At 43.5% G+C, this 27,021-nt stretch overlaps 2 protein-coding genes across 4 annotated transcripts in view; one reads left to right on the top strand and one right to left on the bottom strand.

The window, feature by feature from the left end:
- The first annotated feature begins 897 nt into the window (after positions 1-897).
- ARG2 (arginase 2) lies at positions 898-26,433 on the top strand. Its single transcript, XM_010962297.3, has 8 exons — positions 898-1,158; positions 2,048-2,120; positions 18,571-18,748; positions 21,128-21,287; positions 22,155-22,249; positions 22,439-22,543; positions 23,503-23,639; positions 25,956-26,433. Exons 1-8 carry the CDS (start codon positions 1,048-1,050, stop codon positions 26,159-26,161), a joined length of 1,065 nt encoding a protein of 354 aa, XP_010960599.1. The 5' UTR covers positions 898-1,047; the 3' UTR covers positions 26,162-26,433.
- The window catches only part of VTI1B (vesicle transport through interaction with t-SNAREs 1B), a 22,209-nt gene continuing 17,126 nt past the window's right edge, over positions 21,939-27,021 (bottom strand). Inside the window, exons 6-7 of one of the 3 annotated variants that reach the window (XM_045522127.2) lie at positions 26,580-26,718; positions 21,939-22,999 (exon numbers count right to left, since the gene is read on the bottom strand). In XM_045522127.2, the coding sequence (XP_045378083.2) occupies positions 26,622-26,718 (97 nt within the window). In that variant the 3' untranslated portion in view covers positions 21,939-22,999; positions 26,580-26,621. Of the gene's footprint in view, positions 23,000-26,392; positions 26,719-27,021 lie in introns of those variants that run through there. The other 2 variants (XM_010962296.3, XM_010962295.2) reach the window with 2 other exon arrangements.

Raw genomic sequence — 27,021 nt, 5'->3', positions numbered from 1 at the left:
TTGGAATCAGGAATCACATAGCTCCCCCAGTTCCAAGCTATGTGACTTTAGAAAGGTAAATTATCTTCTCTGATCTTACTTCTGCGTCTTTAAAATAGTCCCTACTTTAAGGAATTGTTAGAACGCTAAAAGTTATTAGAACTTTAGTTGGTTGTTATTATTAAAATATCATTATTATTAAAACTTTTAGTAGTTACTTTCAGTTCTTTAATCTCCCTGAAATTTAGAAATAGTCCAGATACGTTGCTGTTTGATTTTTAATAAGCAGTGCTCCCGTTATTCAGAAAGAATTGAAAACGTCTAGAAGGTAATTTTTAAGTCCTAACCTTTCCATCCAAAATACTTAAAATAGGTGGGTTATTATTAACTTGCCTGGGTCAGAGAGCTCGAATCTGTATTTGATCTCCTAGCCTTTGACGCCCAAAGGTGGGATAAGTACGTTTCCTGGACGTTGAGCTCTGCGATGAAACCGAGCCGATGGACTGGGCAGCTTGGTGTGGGCAGGGGACTCACATGGGGTCGGGCCAGACTAAGCCCAGCCCAACCCAGCCCTTCGGTAGAACTGGCGTCTGCCAGGCGTGCATTTGTGTGAACAGAACCGCGATCCGCCAGGCTGTGTGTCGGTTCGCGAGTTCCGAGTTCGAGTATTTTACGGGGGCTGGCAGCTTCCCGGACTTCCTTCACAGGACACACCTGCCTGTGACCGCACCCTTATTGGCCAGGTCCCGATCTTGGTCTTGTGGCGTCAGCGGCAGGGGCTTGTCCCTGGCCGGAGAGCCGGGCCCAGATCCGAGTGACATCAGCCAGGGAGCGCAGGGCCCACGAAGGGCGGTGGGCGGGGCCTGCGGGAAGGTGTGCTGGGGGCTGGTTGGGGGCGAGGCGGCGGGCCTGGGCGGGGCCTGGGCGGGGCCAGGCAGCGGTGACGTCACGGGGCGGCGCGGCGCGGCTCGCTCGCGGGTAGGTAAGCGCGGCCAGCGGCCCCGCTCACTTAAGGCAGCGAGTCCCGCACAGCAGCTGCTTGCTCGGGTACGTGCCGCGCTGCCCATCATGTCCCTGAGGAGCAGCCTCTCGCGTCTCCTCCGGGCTCAAGTGCATTCCGTGCCGAGGAAGTCCGTCCATTCTGTGGCTGTCATTGGAGCCCCATTCTCACAGGGACAGGTGAGAACTGGGACCTGGCATCTTGGGGCAGGATTCCCGCCCCCCCAGAACCTAGAGAAACCGGGGCTAGTGGGAACGACAGGGAGGCGAGGAGAGGATGGGGAGAAACCGAGAGGGGACGTGGTGGCTGATTCCCGCGATTGGGCACTGGGAGAGCACCGGGATTTTCCCCGGTAGAAGACGGGGAAGGAGGGAGGGGATGGAGGGCACCCTGTTTGCAGTGCGGGCAGGGGCCAGCGGGATGGCAGGTTTCTTCGGCCTCCCCCGGAGAAGCGAGAAAGTGGTGGGTTCCGCTTGGGGTGATGGAGGAAAGGAAAGGAGGGAGAGGATTTCATGGAGAGGCTGCAGGAGGAGAAACCGGCCAGAATCCCCGGTGGAAAATAAGGGAGAAGAAGTTAAAGAAAGCGGCCGAGGATTTAAGGCTTCAGGGTCCATTCTCAGAAGGGGCATTAACTGGAACGGAAATTGGCGCTTGCCTCTCTGGCGGCGGGAAGACGGGAGGAGCTGTTTTGTTCTCTCCTCAATGAAAGAAACCTGCAGTCGTGGAGAGCTCATTGGTGGCGAAGTCCCGGGCTCTGGCCCTGGCCAGAGGCACATAACATCCAACAACCAGATCCTGACCTGGTTCAGCCGCTTTCCCTGTCTTGGCCTCTGCTTTCCCTTCCCACAACGAGGGGCTTGGAAGGTTGGTTCGATTCCAGTGATTGCTGTTTTCTCCTCCTTCCCTGCAAGTGTTTGAGATGACCAGACCTCAGGTGAAAATAATAAAAGGGTTTTCAGAGGGATCTGTTAGGAACTAAGTATAGGATTGCAGATTTCTGTATTTTTGTGAACTGAAGTGGTCTTAATTTTCTATTTTCCCTCACATCTAACTGTGTATACATTACAGAAAAGAAAAGGAGTGGAATATGGTCCTGCTGCTATAAGAGAAGCGGGCTTGATGAAAAGGCTTTCCAATTTGGGTAAGTGACTGGATTTTAGATGTCTGAGGGCTGGTAACAGATCATTTCAGAGTCTTACTCTCTTATATCCAGGGACTGACTGCACAGTGTCTGCTCTGTACTCTCTCATCCTCTTTTAGATTCTACCTGCAGCTTAAGATCTATTGAGGAGTCTTCAGGCTAAGTCTGCTTGCAATAAAGAGAGTGTGTAGAAGGCAAGGAAGTGGAGTGAGGCAGGGCCTGGAACAAGCTGCAGAAGGGTATGCTGGCTCCAGCTCTGACTGCACTCAACCTTTCCCCAAAATTCTAGCTTTCCTAACCCAGTCATGAGGTGCTTATGATTCATCTGTCTAACCAGTTTCCTCTCTTTAAATCATTCATTTCCTCCCTTTATTACTGTAAGCAGCACCTTAGATCTGTGTTTTTTCAAACTTCCCTGATAATGAAAATCACTTGGGTTACTTGTGAAAAATACAGATTCTTCATGGAAGAATCTGGTTTATTGGCTCTGAGGTGGAACTCATACACGTGCGTTTTCACAAGCACCCCCAGGTAATTAAAAGTAAAGTTTCAGTCTTGTAATCAGGATAGCAGTCTAAACTGACAGAACCAGACGTAAATCTGACCCAAAGATAGATGCCACTTGTGTAGTAATGGAAAACCCTTCTTTTAGTAACGGGGCACCAAATTCCAATACCTTTTATGGAAGGAAGGTTCTTCGTTACATCTAACCCAAATGTTTCTGGCTACTGTTCAAGGCTATTTCCTCAATTAGGGCCATTCACATATCTTTTCTGGAGCTATAAAGTGCAAAAGGCATGGCAGTAGGGAGCTATAGGTCCTGGAGATAATAGTACAGAATCTAGGTGAACTACGAATCCCTTCCCCATGCTTGCTTTGAAACCTTCTCTGCTAATCATTGAGTCCATTGAGTCCCTGTGGTGAGTCATCACCTCTAAAACACAGAGGAATAATGATGTCACCTTGAGTTGAGGTGTCCTTCATACACCTCTGGCTACATATGTATGTAGTGTCTTGGTTTTAATAGAGACCCTATTGAAGAAGGAACTATAATTAATCACTTTAGTAATTGCCCAAGTTCACCACTAAAGATGAAAGATACATTAAGACTTAATGTGTCATGAGCTACCTAATAGGAAGGGTGTTTTCCCTCTTATAAATGAGAGTACTGTTCCTTTAAATCAGCTGAACACAATGTCTTTTTCAATAGTGTAATTTTACACTGATGGAAGCAATTTCTGGTAATCACTTCTTTAACTTCTGGATAAACCTGCAGCCCTCTTGATGAATTGAGCCTGGCATTGCTCAAATTGCCTGCTCGCTGCTTGATTCTGCCTTAAGAGACTCCTGACAGGAATCAGTCGCAGCCTCTTACACAGCTGAGGCTGCTGAATGAGGGGGAGGGGCACATTGTAGCCGCTTCTCTTACTCATGTCTTGTAGACCTCCTTTCCCGAAGCAGCTCCTGGTATTTTTCCACTCCAGCCTGGAGAAGCCGTTCTCCCTAAACGTCACCTCTCAAATACTTCCCCTGTAAACCCTCAACCTAAAGTGATGGTGAAGCTTCTGTTTATTTGGTCTCCCCTTTAATTCTTCTCAAATGTTTTTAGTTTTACAATTTATATCCTTAACCCTGTGGCTGATTGGTAGCCCAGTATCACCAGCAGTCTGAAATAGAACCTCATTGCATATTAATAAGATCGTGACACTCAGCAGATTTCTGGCATGTGGTTTTGGCTCATCTCCAGGAATATGTTGGAGAAAAGTACCAAGAGAAGTTTTAATTGCTGTGTTCTGAAACAGTACCAAAATAACTTAAGTCCTTCAAGCACCATCACATAAGCAGCATGGGTCAAATTTCAAGGGAGAGAAGACCCATGGAAAGGTAACTTGTCATAAATCCTTTTGTTCCTCTCCTTCTGCTCTGATGTCACTGGCTGCTGGTGTTGCCATGGCATCAAACTTCCTGTTTTCTTGAATGAATATGTTTGACTTTTTCTGGGTTTGTTTTCCTCTTTCCCTGGGCTTATTAAGGACACTCAATGGTTCCTCTCTCAGGTAATTATTTATTTTAGTGTATTAAGAGACCCTGAGACATTCTAACTGAAGTAAGCCAGAAAGAGAAAGAAAAATACCATATGATATCACTCATATGTGGAATCTAAAAAAAACTCAGACTCACAGAAACTCAGACTCACAGACATAGTAAACGGTCTTATGGTTACTGGAGGAAAGGGGATGGGAAGGGATAAATTCGGGAGCTTGAGACTTGCAAATATTAGCCACTATATAAAAAATATATATAAAAAACATTTCTTCTGTCTAGCACAGGGAACTATATTCAATATTTTGTAATAACCTTTAATGAAAAAAATATGAAAACGAATATATGTATGTATATGCATGACTGGGACATTGTGCTGTACACCAGAAATTGACACATTGTAACTGACTGTTCTTCAATTAAAAAAAAAAAAAAAAGAGCCTGAGAGAAATGAAGACATAATTGCTCTGGCAAGGCTCAGATGCAGGGGCTCTGCTCCTGATTCTGGTTAGCTCTTGCAGCCATGGTAATTTGTTTGCCCTCTTTCCTTCAGAAGTAGGATGAGTGTTCTGTAAGATAGCTGTAAACTGAGACCAACAGTTTGAGGTGTCTGTCACTGTAGTTTCGGTAACTTGACCCAGCTGTGGTACTGAAGCAGTGACAGCCACTGGAACACCAGGCCAAGGATCCTGGGGTTCAGGAAGCCATTTGGGAGCTATTCTGGTTCCCCTCAACTAGGCTAGGGACACTTACTCTTCCTGTTCATTTGGCACCCCATCAGATAGCAGAGCAGGAATCTCTTTGGTTGAGACCCAATAATCTAGCTGGCTTCAGCAAGAACTCGTAGAGGGCCTGAGGTAGTGTAAGGCTCTGAGGTACGAGAGCTGTTCATTAGGAGCAGATTGGCAGGTGAGTTCAGGGGTCTGTGGTTGGTTGAGAGTGCTAGCCATCACACATTTAGTTGTGTGATAGTGATGCTTCAGCCTGGCTTCCATCCTACCATTCCACTGAAACTGCCTTGAGCAAGCTCACTGACTTGTCAGCCTTTATTTTGTTGGCCTCTCTGCTGCACAACTGACCGCCTTATTCCTGAAATACTCTGTTAGCCGAGACTCAACTCTCTAATGAGCCTCCTCTCCACTGACTGGTCCTTCCTGGACTCCTCTGTGGGATCCTCCTTTTTCCCACCCCTCAAATGTTGACATGTCCCCAGTGTTCCTCCAACTTAAGTAGCCTCCTCTCACTCTCACAGATGGCTCAGACTCAATAGGTTCAAAACAAAATTCATTTTCTTCTTCAAATCTGCTAGTCCTGCTGTCTTCCCACTGTCTGTTTCACACTATCACTCGTTATCTGGTTACTCAAGTCAAACTCTGAGACCATCACAGTTCTTATCTCTTTTCTTTTGTCCCTTACATCTGTTGATCACAAGTCTTGTTGATTTTTTTTTCCCCTCCTAAATGATTGGAGTCCTTTCCTGTAATGGTACTGCTCTAGTTCTGACCTTCTCGCACATGGCTCTGACTTTCCAGTGGTGCCTCTTGTCCCATTGGCCTGCTTGGTTCCTGTTCTTGACTGCCACCAGAGTGATCATTTTAAGACTGTGTTTCTCCTTTGCTTCGTCTTTCCATGGCTTTTTGCCTGCATCCATGCTTCTCAGTCTTGTCATTCATATATCATCTATGCTAAGTTGTCATATTATTTTGGTGTTCTTTAAATTGGCTTTAAAACTTTATACTTTTAAAACCTACCTGTTCCTATAGTAAACAGTGAAATCTCAGGCTTGTGCTAGATGCATTTTTCTGATACACTTTTAGTTTAAGGTTTACACTTTGGTATTTGACTTACAACCACTAGTGGTATGTGTTCCATACTTAACAACCGGTAAGATAAGCACTGTATAACTTGACCCTCATCTACCTCCACCCACATTCCACCTTGCTTTTGTTGCAGTTGGGGTTGTGGGCACTTGACCTAGGCTCCACTCAAAGAAACACCCATCCTAAACCTTGTCTTGAAATTCCGGAAGGAGGGGCAGTGGTCCCAGCAGTAGCTTCTGCCCAGTGTCAGTGGGGTGACCCGTGAAGCTGCAGTGTGTCCTTTCCCTTGTAGTGGAGGTGCCAGCAGCAAGAGTATCTTCACTGGGCCATCCTGCAGTGGGGTTTGGGGGGCCGTTATTCCTGGCCACGTGGCCTTTAAACCAAATTTTGGTCCCCTAAAAACGATTCTGGGAGTTACCCAAATTGGAAAAATAGCTTTTCTACTGAAATTAGCCAGAACGGTTTCTGTTGCTTGCAGCTTAAAGATCCTGACTAATAAATCAGTTTACAAATTCCAGTGAGAAACAAATTACTGTGTGGACTGGAATAGGCAAAGCCTCTCTCTGCCCGGGCCCTGATAATGAGTTCTTGTTCTTTTGTTTGCTTTCCCCCCCAATACTTGACACAGCCTTCTTGTAGTTAATATGACTCATTAGGTTACACTTTCTCTGGCCTTTATTTCATAGTTCCTTTGGGTTTTAGCAATTCCTTGTTCTCTTGGTGCTCTAACTTTTGAACCATCATATTCTTTAGTACAACTTCTGAAATAGCAGCCTAAAGTTTTAATTAAAGGCATCTTCAAGTTCTAGGCATACCTGACTATAGTAAACAGACCTACCTTAATGTGTTACTGTGACTTATTTCATTTTCAATGTTCTATATCTTGAACATGGTAGCGGTTACAGAACTTTGTATATTTGCCAAAACTCACTGAATTTAAAATGTCAATTAATACAAAGTATGCATCAAAGCTGTTTAAATATCATTTTTAGGTTTATTTTTCTTAGCAGCTTTAGTCACTAAAAACTGTAACAAGTTCATTTATTACCTTGTATATTCAAAAAATGTGAGCACTACTAGGTTTTAGGTACTAGGGATACAATAGTGAACAAGCCAGAAATACCTGTTGTCATGGGACTTTCTAATGAGGGGTGGTTGGAAACAGACATGAGTAAAACATAACAATATGACAGATGCAATAAATGCTATAAAATAAATGAAAGCAAGGATGAGGGTAGGATAAGCACTGTAGATGTAGGTAGGGAGGCCTTACTGAGAAGAGGTCATGTAAGCAGACCTTTGAGAGGTAAGCAAAGACACCACGTGCATATCTGGGAGACAAGCATTTCAGGCAGAGGGTAAGTGCAGTAAATAAAGTTGCCAAGACCCTGAGATGAAAAGGCCTGGAATGTTCAGGGAACAAAAAGCTGTTACTGAGGTCTCACCAGTGGTTGTCATGGGGGAAGGGGAGGGCCTTGCTATACTCATCTCCAGGTTTTCAAATAAAGCCAGAAATCAGGGTTCCTTTCGGAGATTTGTTTTAAGAAAAAGGTGATATATCCAAAAAATGGAATATTATTGAGCTATAAAAAGGAATGAATTGCTAATTCATGCTACAATGTGGAAGAACTTTGAAAGCATTATACTGAGTGAAAGAAGGCAGATATACAAAAGGCCACATATTATATGACTCCATTTATATGAAATGTCCAGCATAGGCAAATCCAAGGAGAAAGCAGAGTAGTGATTCCCAGGGACTGGGTGGGGAGAGGGAATGGGGAGTGACCACTAATGGGTATTGGTTTTTGTTTGGAGCGTGATAAAGCTCTTCTGGAATTAGTGATTTGCTAATGTCTTGACAAAAGCATACATCACTGACAAACTTGAATATCGGCAAGTCTATTATAGATAACTGGGATTTGGCAAATTTCAATATAACCATATCTTTCCTGTTTAGAAAAAGGCAGCAAAGAATTTAACTCACATCTTATGTAATAAAAGTTGCTTAATACCTAACATCTATTATGGTCTAGGCACTGTGCTAGGCTCTTGCTATTATATGATTCTTAACCATAAAAGCAAATAATGACACCTATTATGATAACACAAAAAAATTAACAAATGTTGGTGAAGATATGGAGAAATCGGAACCCTTGTGCACTGTTGGTAGGAATGTAAAATCATCCAGGTACTGTGGAAAACAGTATGGCATTTCCTGAAAAAGTTAAAAATAGAGTTAACATACGATCTAGAAATTCTACTCCAGGCATATGTCCAAAAGAATTGAAAGTACTATTATGAAGAGATACTTGTACACCCATATCATTGCACACATAGCATTATCCACAATAGCCAAAAGGTGGAAGCAACCCAAGTGTCCGTTGATGGATGAATGGATAAACAAAATGTGGTACCTACGTACAATGGACTAATAGCCTTAAAAAGGAAGGAAGTTCTGATATATGCTGTTTACATGGGGGAACCTTGAGAACATTGTGTTAAGTGATATAAACCAGTCACAAAAAGACATATTGTATGATTCCACTTATAAAGTATGTCAGAGTCGTCAAATTTAGAGACAGAGTGGTGGTTCACAGACTGGGGAAAGAGGGAGAGAGGTACAGTTTAATGGGTACAAAATTTCAGTTTTGCAAGATGGAAAGAGTTCTGGAGATGGATGAATGGTAACAGTTACACAACATTGTGAATGTACTTAATACCACTTAAAAATGGCTAAGATGGTTATTGTCATCTGTATTTTACCACAATTTAAAATTTAAAAAGGAAAAAATTTTAAATAGGTTAGAATATGTGTTGAACAAGGAAGGTCACTTGAGGTGGTAGCTTCTCTGTGCTACAGAGAGGGACACCATAATGCTGCATGCTTGAAAAAAATTTTTCAACGTGTCACTTAGCACACTGTTCTATAAATAAAAGTTGAGGATGGAAAAAGTATGGCCTGAAGGTCACACAGTCAGCAGTAGAAGTCGTTGAGAAGCTTATTTCTTGCCATATACAACCTAGCCCCTCAGCTGGTGCAATCCGCAGCCTTCTCCCCTCTTAACGTGGCTGAAGAAACTGAGTAGCACCGTCATAAATGTATGGTCTCCAACTTCTGAAAGTCCTCTGTTCCTCGTGTTTCTGCTCACATTTTCCAAGACAGCTATTTAAAGTCTGTACCCTTAATCCTCCAGGCTCTGTTCTTCCAACACAGATATGAACTCTTAACATACAGCTCTTCTCCCCTACCCCCCAGTTAGTTGTACGGACAGAGATGCTATAGCCTCTCCTGAGAGGATGAGGTATCTGGTCCTCCCTGTGGGAGGTGAGTATGCTTGCACATGATAAGAGCCCAAAATAACAGTGGTTTAAGAAAAATAATTCATTTCAATCTCCAGGAAATAGTCTAGAGAGAAGTCCACAGCTGGTTTGGAGGCTTCGTTCCTTGAAGTTCAGAACTAGATTCTCACCTTGCTGCACTACCAGCAAGGCCTCCATCTAATGGTCCCAGATGGCTGTGGCCTCATTTCTGGCATCAGGATGTAAGAATGAACCAAGAACCGGGCAAAGGGAGAACTTGTGCTTTCCCTTAAGGAAGGTTCCCAAGAAGTTGCTGCAGGACACCACTGCTTATCCTCTTGGCCGCAGTGGGTCACATGGCCACAGCCAGTTAGAAGGGAAGATGGTGAATTTAGTCTCTTTTCTCAGGGGCCATGTTCCGGTAAGTGACCCTCAGCCTCACCATCTCCCTGTGCTCTAGATCCCATCCCCTCCTGCCTTCTGAGTGCCCTTGCTCTGGCACTTATTCCTTCTCTCCCCTTGATTCTCAGTTTCTCTCTACTACCGTGTCCCTTGGATAGTTACCCCCACCTCCTATCCCCTTCTGCCGTATGTAGCCGTAGCTCTCATCTGGTTATTTTGTTAGCCACCATCTCGGCCTCCCCACTGCCTTTCACACTTCGGCTTGCTATAATCTGGGGTCCTGGGCCATCACTGCATCACTGTTGCTGAGCTCTCTGACCTACTTGCTAACACGGTGGCCCCTGCAACTTTTACATTTGACCCTATTAACCATTTCATCCTTATTGAAACTGACACTGTGCTCTTCTGGTTTTAGGTTCCTTTGCTAGATCTTCTGCTTCCTACCCCTTACGTGTTGGTATTCATCAGGGTTCTGCCCTCGATCCTCTTGCTTTATGCTACCTCCGTTGGCAGTCTGTCCATTTCCATGGCCTTCCTGTCACCTGTATGCTGATGCATCCAGAGATTTACCTCCAACACTTTTATATGTCTTCAAAATACAAGAATGCTTTAGAACTTAACTACAATACCATTATCACACCTAAAATAAGTTAATATCAAATACCTAGTATTGGGGAAATATAATTTAAAAAATATTCTCCAAACCAAGAACCTATCCACAAAGGTGGTAGAAAAAGAAAACAGTTTATAGAATAAGCATTAAATCTGGCAATTTGCTAAAAGATCCCAAAGATAAACCTTATTCGTTTCTGTAGCCAAGCAGGTGCAACTCATTCCATGTTTTCAAGATTAATGATAACTAGTTCTCCTTTGACAACACTTTTTATCACATGTAACTCACCCTAACTTTATCATGGAAGTTGGAGTGACCACCTGTTAGTTGATTGGCTTTGTCTGGGGGAGCAAATTAACTTCTCATATCTTAATGCAGGAGGTCACTTTTGTTTTGTTTTTTTCAAATTGGAGCAAAGGCCCACCAACCATGCCCCGAAGTTAGCCTCCTAGTCTGCCAGGAGGGCTGGGAGGTGGGAGCCCTAGATGTCTGCATTTCAAAAAGATGGTTCCCAGGTCCTCAAGGAAACATTCTTGGGTTGTGAGGCTTATTTAGTCACTGTAAAGATCACCTACAATTGGGCGGGGGGTGTAGCTCAAGTGGTAGAGCACATGCTTAGCACGCACGAGGTTCTGGGTTCAACCCCTGGCATCTCCTCCAAAAATAAATAAGTAGGTTTAATTACCTCCCCCCACCCGAAAAGAAAAAAAAATTATTTTTTTTAATTACCTACATTTGAAAAGGACAGAGAAAGACATTCTGAAACGATAGGGGAGGCGGGTGAAGTCATTACCCTTCTTTTCAACAAGGATAATTATGTCAATTTTCAAGTTGTCTCCGTCCTTACACCAGTTAAGTTCACATTGTCCAGTTGGCTTAAACTTTTTGTGTTTATTTTTCAGTTTGAGTTCTGATCCAAGTAAGGTCAGTATTAATTGATATCTCCTCAGTCCTTTATAGGCCCCTCCTCTGTTTTTTTCCTTCTTCCTTGCAGTTGGTCTGTGGAAGGAACTAGGTCACTTGTCTGCAGAATCTCAGCTTGGGTTTTGCAGATCGCATCCCTATGGCATCCTGTGCCACGACCTTCTGTCCTCTGTATTTCCTGTCAACTGGTTATCGGATAGATCCTTGGTGTCATACAGGTTCAATTTTTTTTTTTCTGGTAATACTGCTTCATAGGTAGTGGTGTACACTTCACTGGGAGTGGTGTTATCAGCCATTGAATATTGCCTAGAACTGAGCCATTAACTTGTTTCCATGTATTATCAACCGGATAGTCTCTAACACCCCAGTGCCAACGTATACAAAACTGAACTTACCGTCATCTCCACTCTCTTCCCCTGTGGTCTTTCTCATCTCTGGTGATAGTAGAGCCAGAAAGCCGGAGGGCAAACCCTTTCTCTCTCCTCCACAGCCCCTCTAAGGATTGCTGGAATCTCTTCCATTCTCTCCCGCTGCCTTGTCTTCACAGCCCCAGGAGCTGCTCTTCTGCAGGCCAGGACCATTTCCCACAAGCCACCTGATCACTAGATCTACCGTGCAGATTTGACTCGTCACTTCCCTACTGCATTTAGGATCTGGCCCAGCGCCGCCTCCTGCCTCATCTCTCTGCAGTCCTCCCGGGTGAACCCTGGGCTCAGGGGGACTGTGCGCTGTTCCGCAGGGCCCGAGGTATCATGTCTCTTCTGCTCAGTAAGCCTTTCCCCTGTCTCCTTTGATTCCTGACTAAAACCTTCAAGATTCAGATATTGACTCTTCTGAGAGGTCCTCCTGGCTCATCCTGGGTCTGAGTCAGCACCTTCCTCGGTTCCTGTCACACTGTGTGCACAGCTGCACCACAGAAGTTCGCACCAGGCTGTGCTTTCCCCATCTGTCTTCTCACTGGGCTGGGAGCTCCTTGAAGGCTGCAGCCAGGCACACAGTCAGCTTCTGTTGAAGGAAAAAAGGAGACAGAGCATCCTAACTTTCTCCTGGAACTTCATTCACATCGTGACCTCTGGGATTCTCCCAGGTCACTATTTCCTTTCTCTCAAAATGGTTTGCTCCTCAGAAGCCACCTGGTTTCCCAGATTTTAAAAATATATGCTTAGTATGCATGAGGCCCTGAGATCAATCCCCGGTACCTCCATTTAAGGAAAAAAACGGATAAAAATGGATAAAATATATGACTCAATGAGCAGCTGTCATATATCAAATAGTTTAACTCATATAAGGTGTTTGGGTACCAGGTGAATTTAGTTGAGCTAAATGTTGGCAAGTGATGACGGCCAGTCTGATGATGCCTGCTTCAAGTAAGGCTGACCTCTAGTTGCTTTAGACAGAAGTGGCGTGATTTCTTCAATACCCAAAATGGCACCATTCAGAGGCCTAGAGCCTAAGGGATTACTGTGGTTGGTTTAAATAATTTAATCCTTGAATACATTTACGTGTCCCTCTCTATTAATGACCAAGCTCTCTTGGTAGTATGGGTGTGTTTGTACAGCAGGTGTGATAATGGTAAGATCTGAAAAGAAAAACAGCATCTTCCTGGCTCCCTCCTCCACCCTTAGAGACCAGAACCACCGAACAGAAAGAGAAGTAGAAAATTCCTTCCTGTGTGACCTGAAAATTGAGTCACAGCAGGGTGTGGCATTGTGGTGAGGGCTTTCAGAGACCTGGGTGTTCCAAGTGACATTAGCCAGGCCTTTATGCTCTTATAGGGAAGGTAGAAAATTCAAGCTGTGTGAGAATGTTGGACTCTTTAGGAGCCATTTCGGTGGGAAATTAGTGGGCTTGTGTTTGTTTGCTACTTCTTACCAAAAACTCATTCTTATCAAAATGACAGTCATATTACAAAGAGGTTTTGGGAAGTCTTAGATTGATTACACCATCCGTTTTGAGGAAAAGGGTAGGGTGGGGAGAAAAACCACAAAGACGCCTCATCTAGTTGCACTAATGATGTAACCCTTGGTACGTGTAGGCTTTTCCTTGTTATCTCATTTTAATCCTCATTAACTGCATGAGGTGGGACAAACTTGGAGTCTGAATTTGGCTGGACTCTTGACTCTTCTTGGAAGTTGGGGACCAAAGGACAGGGATTGTTTCCTTTGCGTCTGTTGTGGCAAGTTGACCCACCATGACCACTCATCTGCAGTGCACTCTGCTTTCAGCCCAGAATAGTAGGGAATGTGGTCCACCTGTTTGTTGAGGTTCCTTGGGAGGCTCACCAGGATGCTAGCTCAGGTCTGGGGCAGGGAGCTGCACATCAGGACTGTTCATTGGCAGAGCTGTAGTCACTAGTCTGTTGTGTCTGTCTCCCTTTAAATCCTTTCTGGAACAAGGTGGAGCATCAAGAATTTTAAAAAGAAAAAAACCACGTTTTGAAGAGCGATATTTTATCCTGCAGGATTGTCACTGTCTGTTCCTGTGGTTAGGTATTGGAGTAGCTGAAGTTTTGTCAGCATGTTAACAGCAGATGTTTTTTCTAAAGTTTAACCATCCTGTTCTGAATAAATGAGAGAAAATGGTTATGTTGCAGTGACTTACAAAGCCAGAGGAACGCTCCTCTTATCTCCGCCCCTGCCTGGGCTGGAACCAGGCTGCCAAGTGCCATCAGCCGACAGTCTGCCGGAGAAAGCCTGAGCTGGCTCACCGTGATCTAGAGGTGCTTGGAGGGTTGACATGAGTTGGGGTCACAGGGGCATCCCTTACTAAGCCTGTCTTTAGCAGGTGATACACTGCCTTCCTTCAGCCAGAAGGACACATTTAGCTGGTTACCAATTACCAGGAAACAAATCAATGGTGTATATCAATGGTGTTGCAAGTCATCTCAATTATATGTCTTGAGCCAAACTTTTGAGCTTGTTTTGTATTTGTATTTTTTTTAACTCAGGGATCACATTTATGCAAAGGCATCTATTAACACCATGTCTGTACCAGTTGTTCTTGAGGTTAACTCTGGTATATGTTAGATGGACATGTCTGAAATGACTGGCCTGGATGCCTGGGGTCACTGTCCGTCCTCAAACCCCCAGTGCCACACTCCCTGCCCCTGTCTTTCTTAGCTGTGGTCTTCACTGCCTTTGAGAACACCTCCGGGTGAACAGGAGAACAGGGTGGGGAGGAAGGAGATGTTGAGAGCACTGGTTGGAGCAGTCTTCTGAGGGACTCCGAAGTAGTGAACTAGAACAAATAGTGTTATTTGCGTGATAGGATTTCTTTCCCTAAAGCATCAAACTTATTTTGGAGGATGGGTCTAAGGAAGCAAAGAGCTTATCCTTAGATACCCCCAGGACACGTGGTTCTTGAGGTCGTACAGCCTCTGGGAGTTAAGTGCACTAAATAGAATTCAGACCCCTGCATTTTATTGGTGGTAGCCAAATGAGTTTACCTTGTAAGTCTCTTCAAAGGTTATTACCCAAATCACATTTGGGGGTAAGAGAAATTCTGCTTACTTCAAGTGATCTGAATTAACTCTAGCTTTCTTTTCCTGGTTTAGACTTCCAGTAACATTGCCACTTTGTTTTCAGTATGCTGGTCTTCCAGGTACGACTTTGAGGTTCTAAGAATTAGCAGGTGCATTCCTTTAAAATACCGGGAATTCCCTTTGGGGCAAAATCTGCCATGTCCAATATTTGAGCCTATAACTTTAAGAACCATCAGTATTAGCACCAGATGAGATCTGTCTTTGTTTTTCTGCAGGTTTCCCTGTGTTATTCCCAGTAAGTCATAAACATTCCGTCCTCTTCAGGAACAGTTTGAAAAGAATTGTATGCTAATAGACCCCTAGCTTTTCTCCAAGTCTAATATTCTGCCAGTGGGCTACCTGTGGCTTGGCAGATTCACCCATGTGCCAGCTCACTTCAGAACCCACCTGTCTTGACTTGCTGGGAGCCTTGGGACAGCTGGAGCTGCCTGTAAGTAGAACAGCAAGGGGGAAAAGTCAAAAAACGCCTGCCCACTCATATCATTCTTATGTGAGGCTCTAACCAAAGGAGAGTTCAGGCTTGCTCTCAACAGTTGGAGCGATTTAACTTTGCTGAATTTCTTCTTCTGAAGTATGTGGGTAATGATACCAGCAGAGGAAGTGAGGATTAGCAGCTACCACTAAAAACGCATCTAGCACAGTTCCTTTTCCTTCTTTCCTGTCACTGGCACCTTTTCGGGGATTCACTGGTGATGAGGGCCCTGAAATAGAAGTGCTGTCCACAGACATTGCTAAGGTCAGATAGGGCTGTTTTGATTTCTTCCGGTTGCATCATTCTGTTGATGCACTTGTGTTCTCATTCCACTCCGATGGAACCTGAGAGCTTTATCAAGGCCAAAGGTAACTTCCAGGCCTAAAAGATCAGAGTAGTCGTCAGTGTATTTTTATTACCAGCACCAGGGAGAGAAACAATGAGGCTGTGCCAGTATAAACAGAGCTTGACTCTTCCCCCACTGCAAGTGAAAAACGAGAGCCCTTTCAAGTTGATTCCAGATCTATTTGTCATGGACGCTTCCTTGAAGTTTCAGGTTCATTTCGTCCTACAATGCTTTCTAAGAGAAGAAAGAGCAGCAATGAAACATTATGCCTCATCTGATCTAGACTTGCAGATGAGTTGACTTGAGCACAAAAAGCTTGAGAAAGGGACAGCTCCCTCAAGCATGACAGACAGATATTTGATATTACAATGTTTACTCTTTTCGCTGTTATTTCAAAATTCTTTAAAAATTAGTGAGACCCTTTCTTGGGTCTTCTAGACTAGAAGAATTTGCCATACATGGCACTCGGATAAAGTAATAGCTTCATTATTACTCAGTTCATCCTGCTCTTACAGAAGGTCAACCTGCCATCAGCCTCCCTACTTCTCAAGAACTGGCCTGAGTCACAATTCACGTTCTGTACAACCTCATGTCTCATTGCTCCAGTATGCAGACATCTCATTTCTATTAAATAGTTCAACTGTTTCCAAACAAGGCATGTGCATTCCTTCTTTCAGGCCCTTATTTTCTTTTTAGAAACCAATCTTGGGCTCTACTCCGTGAGTCCCTGGGTGCTACAATGCTATCAGTATGGTAGGCATTAGAAGAGAAAGCTGCTAAGAGGCTACATGAGGATGGCGTGGTAAATTTGCCCATTCAGCTCTGTGATGAACTGGAACAGTCTGGTTTATCAAAAGATAGGATCAGCAACATAAGTGTTCGTATTTTGAGTTCTTAATCACTTAAAGGTTATGGCAGTAGAATTTAAAAGTACTCACTGTGACACAGGTTTAACTGTCTGCCGAAGTCCATTCTCATCCTCTTCTGGGTGGAAGGTAGACCTGCGTTTGCTGGCCAGTGCCACGTGAGCAGGGATAATGTGCCACTTGTAGGCCAGGGCCTCTAAATGTAGAGGTGTGCCTTCAATACTTTCTCCCTCTCCTGCGGCCTTGAACCTAGGGAGACTTAACCTTAGCCACACGAGATGGCAAAGCCCAAGGTGTGGCAGAGCCACGAGCCAGGAGCCTGGTCTCTGAATCATATGAACGAAAGCGCTCTGCTGACCTAGAACACAGGGGCATTAAATGAACAAGAAACCAATCTATTGTGTTGAAGCCATTGTTCTGGGGAGGGCTCATTACAGCAGTTTACGCTAACAACCTTATTTTAAAGAATATTATACATTATGTTTATGCATAAAGGTCTGCAAGGACAGAGTAGTCAAGCCTGGGGACTAAGATAGGGGACTTTCACCATTAGACACTTCCTTACCAATTTTACAAAAAAACCTGTATGCCAATAAGGAGAGAACAACAACAAAAATAGCATAACTGTGCTGGTAAAAACTTTACCTGATGTGAGGTGTGTAGGGGTCATTCCTTGGCTACTCTGAGCCTCACTGAATTTCCTTTCGCTCCTTTGGCACTCATTGTCTCCGGTCCTTACCTGGAATTTATTCTGGAAATTAAAGAGCAGTGTTGGGAGTCACATAGAGTGGGCCACTCGGGGAGGACCTCTCGAGGTATTAATCTCTTCAGGGCGTCTGGTCCTCAACTTTGTGGACCCAGGAACTGAAGTTTTGATGTGTGCAGAGCTTATCAGGCCTTCAGACCCAGAGATCATGCTAACCAAATGCCCCTGTGTAATTAGGGTGAGCTGCAGTCCTTCAGCATCCACTGTGTCAGGAAGCCCTCTTGCTGCTATGAGAGCACCTGGGAAACTAGGTGAATAACCAGAAGGCTGACTGGTGGGCAAGGAATCAGAGCAAATGTAGTTAGATATTCTAGGAGAACCCACCATCCAGGCTGTGAATTAACCTGGTGATACACTCCACAGAGTTAACAAGGTCTTTGCAGTTGTAGAAGTGCACCTTCTGGGCAGGATGATCTGTCCGCCAGAGCATGTCAACACCTCTGGTTTCTCTGTGGGCCGCGCCCTAGGGTTGGCCCCGTGCGGGTGCTTCCACTGAGGCTGCGGAGCGCTCTGTGGCTGGTCACTTTGTCAGCGCGTCCAGTGGTTGGTCTAGGTGCTCACTGCGGGGGGTGAACTTGCGGATGGTCCACTGCTGCTTCTGCTCCATTTCTGCCGTCTTGTCGGTTCCTTGGAGAGGACTCATCACTTCTTAAAAGGGTCAGAATCAAGACGGAATCTTTGATATAAAAACTACATGGTCAACAGTACACACTCTGGGGCAGGTGGCCTGGATTTGGATGCTGATTTTGGCACTTAGCAACTGTGTGACCTTGCTTCAGTTCCCTCTATAGAACGGATTCTTCAGTTGCCTGGGACAGGATTGTTTTGAGTCTTAGGTAAGAATTTATGTCGAGCAGTTAGAACTGGGTCTGGGATCTTGTAAGTAATAACTGTTAAAGCATCCTGAAAGTAAAAAATATTTAGGTCCTCAGGTTGGCCTTTTATTTTACTTTTTTAGAAGTTCATAATATGAAAACTTCTATGCATGTTTCTTTGTCCTACATTAACAGAAATCCTGTCGGTTTCTTTAGGTATTTTACTTTCTCTTTATAATCTGGGGATATCTGGGGTCTAATTGCTACCAATTTTGTTGATTGTTAGGTCAAGTTAGTGAACATTTCTGGGCTTAACTTTCCAAAACCCAGCTGCTTTATCTGTAAAATGGTGTTCCTGACAGGATCTACCCCATGGGATTGCTGGGAGGACTAAGATAATCCTACCCCAGTCATGTGATGTTTTGAGTTACAATAATAAAATAAGTATGATGTGTACTTTGCCAGTTGTTATGTGTGATCCAGGTCAGTAAGAGTTGGAATAACATACACAATTAATCTTGTCACCTTTCATTTGTTTCCAGGCTGCCACCTTAAAGACTTCGGAGATTTGAGTTTTACTCCAGTTCCCAAAGATGATCTCTACAACAATCTGATAGTGAATCCTCGCTCAGTGGGCCTTGCCAACCAGGAACTAGCTGAGGTGGTCAGCAGAGCGGTGTCAGGTGGCTACAGCTGCGTCACAGTGGGAGGGGACCACAGGTAAGCTGGGAGCCGGGGGTGGTGGAGGGGCTGGATTGCATGGTGCTTCAGGCTAATCAGTGAGCTTCTTTGTCTCAGTTTTCTCATCTTGAGTAAAATACCCTTCAGAATTTTTAGGGTATGATGTGCATACTATTTTAATGTCTAAGATCACGAGCCACTGGAGGCGTGTGTGGTTTCCTTTGTAGGACACATCACGTAGTGTGAGGACAAGTTCAGACGTAGACTAAGCAAAGTTTAGACAGTGTGTGTCATGCTTATTTCTTGGAAAACTTTCTTAACTGTTTCATGACTTCATATTTGGGAGAATTAGAAAGATCAGTCAACAGGCTGAATATAGGCTTTTTATTTTTTAAGTATTTCTGCTAATAGGTTTCTTAGCAAATTCCCCACTAGGCATGTGAATACATTCTCTACCTCCACAGCATGGCCCCTAGGTGACTAATAACGTAGATTCTGCCTCTCAGGGAATCAGTATGTAGTTGACCGAGCACTGTGCTGATGTGTTCTCTGGTGGTGCTGAGGATTACGGGAAGCTTGTGATTGATTAGGACTAGATGAAATAAATACACATGGAATGAAAAAAAATGGAATTCTATCTCTTAGAGAAGGAAGAGATCAGTCTGGGCTAGAACAGTCAGATTTCATAGGGGAGTGTGATTTGAGCTACGGAATGAAGTTTTTTGGTAGAAAGAAAAAATGGCATTGAAGTACTAGGAGTATCGAGCACTTCATACATATTCCCAGTTAATCCTCAAAATAATGCCATGAGAAGATACAACTTTATCTAATTTACTGCTGGGAACACTGAGGAACCAGAGGCTAGATAATTTACCCAAGCTCTAAGGCCAGGAAGTAGCAGACTTGGGATTCAAGTCCATTGTGACCTCTATGGGCAATTAAATTTTCTTGAGATCTAATCTAGCAACATTCCCTGAATTGCTCAGAGAGCTTTTCAGATCACTTAACTGGAAAGGCAGGTAGATTTCCTCATGAGGAATAAAATTTTAGGCAGAATAAGAAAGTGTCAAGGTTCTCTACTGAAACTGGTTAAACAACCCAAGGGTCTTTTGCCTCTTGGCTCAGTTCTCTCTCTCAGTTCATTTATTGTGTCTTCTGGTCGGCTTACTATTTGGTTTGTCTTTTGTCTGCAGCCGTCTAGATCACACCTCTATTACTGCTCCCTGTTTCCTGTCCAGTGCTAAAACCTAGGCTATCTGGAAGATTCTAAAAAGGAAGGGATGGGAATAGTTATTGAATATTCTAAGTAAGTGTCATTTTTAGGTCACTTAGCTCCTTTGAATAGTACAGCATACACTATTGCTTTAATCATCAAACCAACTCTGACTTAACAGAGCCAAGATTATTATAGCCCTATCTTATAGAAAGGGAAACTGAAGACTAGAGAAATTTTCTTATTTCCTACTGTCCAATTTCACAGTTTCTCCTAGAAAAAACCCCAGTATTCCGACTTAATCCAGTGCTTTCAGCACTAGACTGTGCTATCCCTTAAAGGTCCTATGCGGGACACGGCGCACTGAATGCTCTTAGGTTGTACTGACCAGGAAGATCACTGTAGTTGGTTCCTAAGATGCTTACACTGCATTTCCCATCAATGTCAAACTCTTTGGTTCCTGGGAAGCTTGGGCAGCTTTCCAACCATGATTTCATCTGCTATATTCCTACAGCCGACAAAGGACAGTTAACTAATGTAAGCGGCGACCAAGGACAAGGAAAGCAAAACAAACCTTAGTGATACATGAATGCTAATGTATACAAGATAACACACAAATAAACTTCCATCTTATTCAGTGATCTAATGAGATCTTTAACTGGGTTGCCCTGTCTAATGTCTTTAAAAACTCGACTTCTTGTTTTAGGAAGTATCACATAATCTTTCTAAAAAGGTTTAATCCTCATTTTTTCCTTAATAAGTTAGTATAACTGATTCTTTGAAAGTAATGATGAGATCTCCCTGATGTCTCATGAGGTATTAGGTAGTATTTGTGAGTTGCTACATATAGGTCATATCCTCTAACAGGATTTCATTTGTTGAACTAATATTTTAGGTTCTTTTCTGGGCCAAGGCTAATGGACCAAATTAAAGGGATTTGGGGGCAGCAATGACACCTATCACACTGCAGGGATAACCAGTCATCAGCTTTGAATCTTTAGAGCCTTCCATTTCTCCCTCTTTCTCAAGGTTCATCTTTGGGAACAACAGCCCAAGGGACTCTGTCTCACCCAAATCCATGCTCAGTGTGGGGCCCTGACTTTGCCCCGAGGACAAAGTGTGAGCCATGTTGGTTGAGGATATTTGTTATTGGTGATGTTTACAAAGTGGAGTGCCTTTAAGATGACTGTATTTGTTCTTTGCAGCTTGGCAATTGGTACCATTAGTGGCCACGCCCGGCACTGCCCAGACCTTTGTGTAATCTGGGTTGATGCCCACGCTGACATCAATACACCCCTCACCACGTCATCTGGAAATCTCCATGGACAGCCAGTTTCATTTCTCCTCAGAGAACTACAGGACAAGGTCAGTGGGCTGAAATGAAGAGAAAGCTGAACAGCTTACAGGTGTTGTCCAGGAGCTTTGACGGTCTAGTTCAGTAAGATTTCTGTGAAGGATGGGTTTACGGTGGTGGTAGAAATGCTTACCACTCCTTCATTTGTTCATTAAACATTATTTTGGACCAGGCAATCTAGGTGCTGGGGCTATGAAGATGAGTAGGACATGGCCCCTGTCTTCTGGGGGGCTCATAATCTCATAATAAAGGAATGTGTTAGTAGGTAAGTAACTCTAGTGGCTGATATACCCATAGCCCCAAGACTTCTTGGTTAGAAGCTCCTAGGACTCACTCTCAGAAATGCTGGTCTAGAAGACAAGCAAAAGTGTGATTACCTCCAGGTGGTATTTTCCCAAGCTGTTCAGAAGACATGGGAGACCATGTTAGGCATAGACTAGAATCTGTATATCCCTCCCCTCAGTGAAGGACCAAGTTAAACCAAGACAGTATGAAGGTTATTCATTAGGCAGAATACATGTTTTGGCTGTCAGCAACTTGAGGTTGCAACTGGGTTATGTTTCAAGAACCAATCTAAACAGTTCAGTAATGTGCAAAGAGGTGGAAATGGGCTAATCAGTACTCCTGCTATTTAGGTAAGTTAATAAGAAGACAAGACCACCTTAAGAGAAGGTATTTTTTTTTATTCTTCTTGGGAAAGCTATCTGTGTTCTTCAATTGCCCTTCTGAATCATTCCCACTTCTGTTAGTTCTTTTTCCCAGATGAAGTGTGTCTTGTGTGGAGGAGAATGTAAACTGCATACACTGGGAAGCACATAGTGATTATCTTGGTGGGATCAAGAATCTCTGATGAATCCTGTTCATTCCTCTCTTCATAGGTACCACAACTCCCAGGATTTTCCTGGATCAAACCTTGTATCTCTTCCCCAAGTATTGTATATATTGGGCTAAGAGACGTGGACCCTCCTGAACAGTAAGTTGACACATCAGAGTTCAGCTCTGGGCCTGTCCTGGCCACTTATGTTCCATTTGGTAGGTTGTTTTGTCTCGTTAACTTGTTGTAGGTCACTATAAAGACAACCTGCCCTCCCTCCCCCAACACACACACACTTGATTAAAAATGTTCTTTAAACTAAGACTTCTTTCCTTTATATCTCACCAGTTTTATTTTAAAGAATTATGATATTCAGTATTTTTCCATGAGAGACATAGATCGACTTGGTATACAGAAGGTCATGGAACAGACGTTCGATCTGCTGATTGGCAAGTAAGTAACTATAATGGATGTCAACTTCTAGATCCCAAAAGGAATAGGGTAGACTCCCAATGGGCTGTACACTTGAGCCTGTCTCTTGAGGATAATGGCTTTTCTTTTAAAATAAAAGCAAAATATGTACATATAAAAATAATTCAGAAAGGGAGACTATGAAACATAGGTTGTATTTTTCTTCTGGGGTTAGGAGAGAAACTCTCTCTCATGAATTTCTCTTTAGCTTCATTTTTAATGCTTACTTCTTGAGATGAGAAGCGTTCATTGTTCCAACTGTCCTCTTCTTCCCAGTCTCACTATTGCTTCATCTGAAAGTTTTATATTAAGCAAATCTTGGTGGTGTGGAAAGACGGCAGATGAATACTAATCAAATGCTAGTTAAGAACATTTCCCAGTGCTGAGTCTTCATTTCTGGGTGACTGATTTCCACCTGGTAGTATGCCATGCCGTAAGCTGTTAAGAAGTTGAAATACTTTAGATATAGGTGTGTGTTGTATGTTAGCTTCAGCTACTGGGCACGGGAGTGAAACTGAAGTTATTAGAAATGGGAGGTGGTCAGATTGCAGACATAAAATCAGAGTTAAGTTCAGCTGCTGTTTTACTGAGAGAATCACAGCAATGTAACCTAGATCAGTCCAGCTTAAACTAGAATCTGTCAGAACTCAGTGTCATGCGGAAGTGAAGAATTTCCTCTATTGCCAGTTCCTAATGTAAGAGGCTCTAATGCCCAGAGTAAGTCAGAAATAAACACAAGTTGGAGTTTGTCTGAGGCACATAGAACAAAGGACAAAATTATGAAGTGGTGTGTAGGAAACCAATATACTCAGTAACTTTAGAATAGGAAATCTGTTGTATTAAAGTAGGATTAACAGCAACAAAATCAAAGAGTTGCAACTGTAGGAAGGATGAATGTCCAAGCACAACCCAAATGACTTTTCTCTTATTCTCCTTTCAAGAAGACAAAGGCCAATCCATCTGAGTTTTGATATTGACGCATTTGACCCTACACTGGCTCCAGCCACAGGAACCCCTGTGGTAGGGGGACTGACCTATCGAGAAGGCATGTATGTTACTGAGGAAATACACAATACAGGTAAGCAGTGATCAACCTGTTAACTACGTAAGTAAATACACTGAAGCCTCTTGGCTGCCAGGGGATCTAATCTACTATTACATGTCATTGCACACATTGTTTTTTTTTGTTTAAACTTCTATAGCTAAAAGTCATGTGGTCAGGCTAATACGGGATAGTTATCTAGAGGCATGTTTGGACCTGGCTAATGACAAAATATGCTAAGGCAACACTGAATAAAATTGTTTATGTCTACTTAAACACTTAATGTTATAATAAACACCAAACTGATGTGGTTCTTCACATCTGAATTACCTAAAAATAGGTTAAGATTAAAAGGCAAGGCCAAATAGCTGTGATTTTTACCCTGACGCTGGGAGTTGGGAATGTCGAGTTAAGGCTTCTCTTGAAGATATTTCAAAGCTGGACAGTATCTTGGGTCCTCTGATATAAGTCTTACATACTAGAGCTTGTTTGACAGGGCCTGTAATATGGGGATACTGGAATGCATGGCTGACAGGAAGATTAGTAAGCTGAATGCTAGATCAAGAGTAACTACAAGAGGTTACTGTCCCAAACTCATCCTTGTTTGCAAACAGTCTGTCAGAAAACTTCTGGTCTTAAGGCTAATTTAAATGACCTTTCATTGCAAAATTTAAACAATTGTCACATGATACTTCAATACCATCTCATGAAATTGGGGTCTAAAAGGTACAGACACCCAGACTGAAAGATCCAGGACCATAGGAAACCCTTGACTAGGATAGATATGGAAATTGAGAAATGGTCTCCTTGGCTCCGGAGCCTACTAGAACTTTAGGCACTGCAGAAAGGGAAAGAATGCTTGTTTGTCAGCTCTGAGAGGGGCAAAAGTCTCATTCTCAGACCTACAATCTTAGATGTTGTCGATTGTCCTTGGCCAGTGAACCTGGAAGTTCAATTCTCCATTCTGGTTCCCAGTGACACCACTTAGAGCAGGGGTGAGTAACCTCTAGCACTAGACGAGGCAGTGGTCACACCTTGCCCCTCCCTCTCTGGCTGCACTGTTACTATGTTCCAAAAGGCTGACTGTCCTGACACTGTCAACTAAATGCAGTGGTTTGCTTAAATTAAAGGTGGCAATAATCTGGAAACATGGGTAATACATATTTTTAATAGCACAAACCCTCTTGGTTTACCTCTGGGTTATGCAGAAGGTCCAGGTTTAGTCAGTGGAAATCAAGATACACAAATTATCAGACACAGATGCGTGAGCAGGAACTGGTGGAAATGCTACAGTAACGTGCCTGCTCATAGTGGCTGTGCACAGTGCTCTGAACTATGCATTGCTAGTAAGGGACGGCACACTGACCGATGTAACAGCACTGAACATAACATGTACTATAGTGTAATATCTATAAACCATTAGGTATATTCACCCATGTTTCCAGGCTTTATGGCCACCCTAAATAGTCTCAGATACTTGTATTCTCCAACCCTAGTTTGTTCAGATGACTCTTGAAGAGGTAGATGAACTTCACCCAGAATAACCAACTAAAAGGTTAAATACCCCAGAAGTAGGGGGTGTGTGTATGTATGCGTTGGGGCGGGAGGGAAGGGAGTGGAAGGAAGGTCTGGACAGGTTCTTTTCTGGTCTGATCTTCCCTTCTCAACCCCCTTGGCACAAGTTCTGAAACCCTCACAGAAGGTAACAAGTTCAAATTAAAGTATGACTGAGTCTTCCCATGACCAAGTGCAAGATACTAAGTCAGTCTGCTGAGCCCTAAAAATTGTGTCAAACATGGAACCTGCCCCCAGAGCTCAGGCTTGTAAGGGTGAGAGTAAGATATGCAGTAATAACTACTTCAGGGCATGTGGGGCCTTAAGAGGTACAGATACAGCACCAGAGTTCCAAAGTGGTAACAGAGCTCTGGCTAATGAGAAACGGGAGGTCTCTTCACACAACCACAGGCAGGCATCTGGGAGGTTCCTAGAAATACTGGAAATGATGCATCTTCCCAGAAAATACGTTGGAAACTCCTAGTAACAAACCGCTCCAGCTCTTTTCTTGACCTATCCAGAAAGCCTGTCAGCTAAGCCTGCTGCTATGTTCATTGAACAGAGAGAATTTATTTTATTACCTTAAAGGTTTCTTTCAATCGTATTCTGGTATATCAGTGTTTTCAACTTAAATTCATGCCCAAGAGGATGATATATAAGGGCTTCCTGAGAGTGGATAATTTGATAGAGGAAAATGACTTGTTTTTACCTTGGCTTGTTCTGCTCAGATGGGACAACCCTCACTGCAAGTGGCAGCCAGGAAGTTTTGTGAGGTTTTGTCATATTTTGTTCTTTCAGGGTTGCTCTCAGCACTGGATCTTGTTGAAGTCAATCCTCGGTTGGCCGCTTCAGAGGAAGAGGCCAAGGCTACAGCTGGCCTGGCAGTGGATGTGATTGCTTCAAGTTTTGGTCAGACAAGGGAGGGAGGGCACGTTGTCTATGACCAACTTCCGACTCCCAGTTCACCAGATGAATCAGAAAGTGAAGAACGTGTAAGAATTTAGGAAATACTGTGTCCTGACAATGTCACGATGGGCATTTCAGAGTTGTGAGGCATTTGAGGTGACAGATACTAAATGGTGGTCTGTCTGGGTCAATACTGCCTTAATGAGAACATTTGCGCATTCTCACAATTGTAAAGTTTCCTTCCCCTTCATTTTGGTGACCAATACTACTACTGTAAATGTATTTGGTTTTTTGAAGTTCACAAGGTATTAATATGTTGGATCACTATGTAAATTTACAGAAGTCATAAACAGCATTTATTACCTTGGTATATCATACGGTCTTATTGCTGTTCCTTCACATTTAAGTGGTTTTCCACCTTCCCTCCCTCCTCCCATAGTCTGGCTACACAGTGCATTCTTGAACCGTTAGCTCACAGCAGTAATATGATTTTTCCACATCTCTAACACCACTCACAGAGTCAAAGTTCTGGTCCACAAACCTCTCTCTGTAGGAGGTTCAATGCCTGCGAAAGAATTTGTAGTAGACCAGGCCTCCCAGGATGGCTAGCTCCAGTAAGATAATGATGGAAAGTAGCAGCTTGTTGGTTGTCACTCTGCAAAGAGAAGCAAAGCGGATGTAGTCAGAAGTCTGGGTGACCTTATTTCTTTCCATTCTTAATACTCAGGGGTTTGACCTGGGGCCAAGGCCCGATACTGTGAGGCAGACTGAATTTCTGTTCACACAGACACTCAGCACTTATTTATAAGATTCTTTAGCTGGGAACACCATCTACCTCACAGAAATGTTAGGCCAGGACAACAGATACCAAAGCATAAAACTTTTTAACTCTAAAATGTCTTCAAATAATATTTACTATTTCACTTTAAAAATGGCTTTTCTAGGAGGGACTAGTTAG

Source organism: Camelus bactrianus, chromosome 6, assembly GCF_048773025.1.
Source record: "Camelus bactrianus isolate YW-2024 breed Bactrian camel chromosome 6, ASM4877302v1, whole genome shotgun sequence".
Classification (NCBI taxonomy): domain Eukaryota; kingdom Metazoa; phylum Chordata; class Mammalia; order Artiodactyla; family Camelidae; genus Camelus; species Camelus bactrianus.
The sequence above is the reverse complement of the archived record's forward strand: the minus strand, read 5'-3'. Positions and strand labels throughout refer to the sequence as shown.

What these genes read in the sequence shown, in the direction of transcription:
- ARG2 (XM_010962297.3), top strand. Translation starts at nt 1,048, where the DNA reads ATGTCCCTGAGGAGCAGCCTCTCGCGTCTCCTCCGGGCTCAAGTGCAT. An exon ending in ACAGTGGGAGGGGACCACAG is followed by an intron (nt 18,749 to 21,127) that starts GTAAGCTGGGAG and finishes TGTTCTTTGCAG; the next exon opens with CTTGGCAATTGGTACCATTA. An exon ending in TCAGAGAACTACAGGACAAG is followed by an intron (nt 21,288 to 22,154) that starts GTCAGTGGGCTG and finishes CTCTCTTCATAG; the next exon opens with GTACCACAACTCCCAGGATT.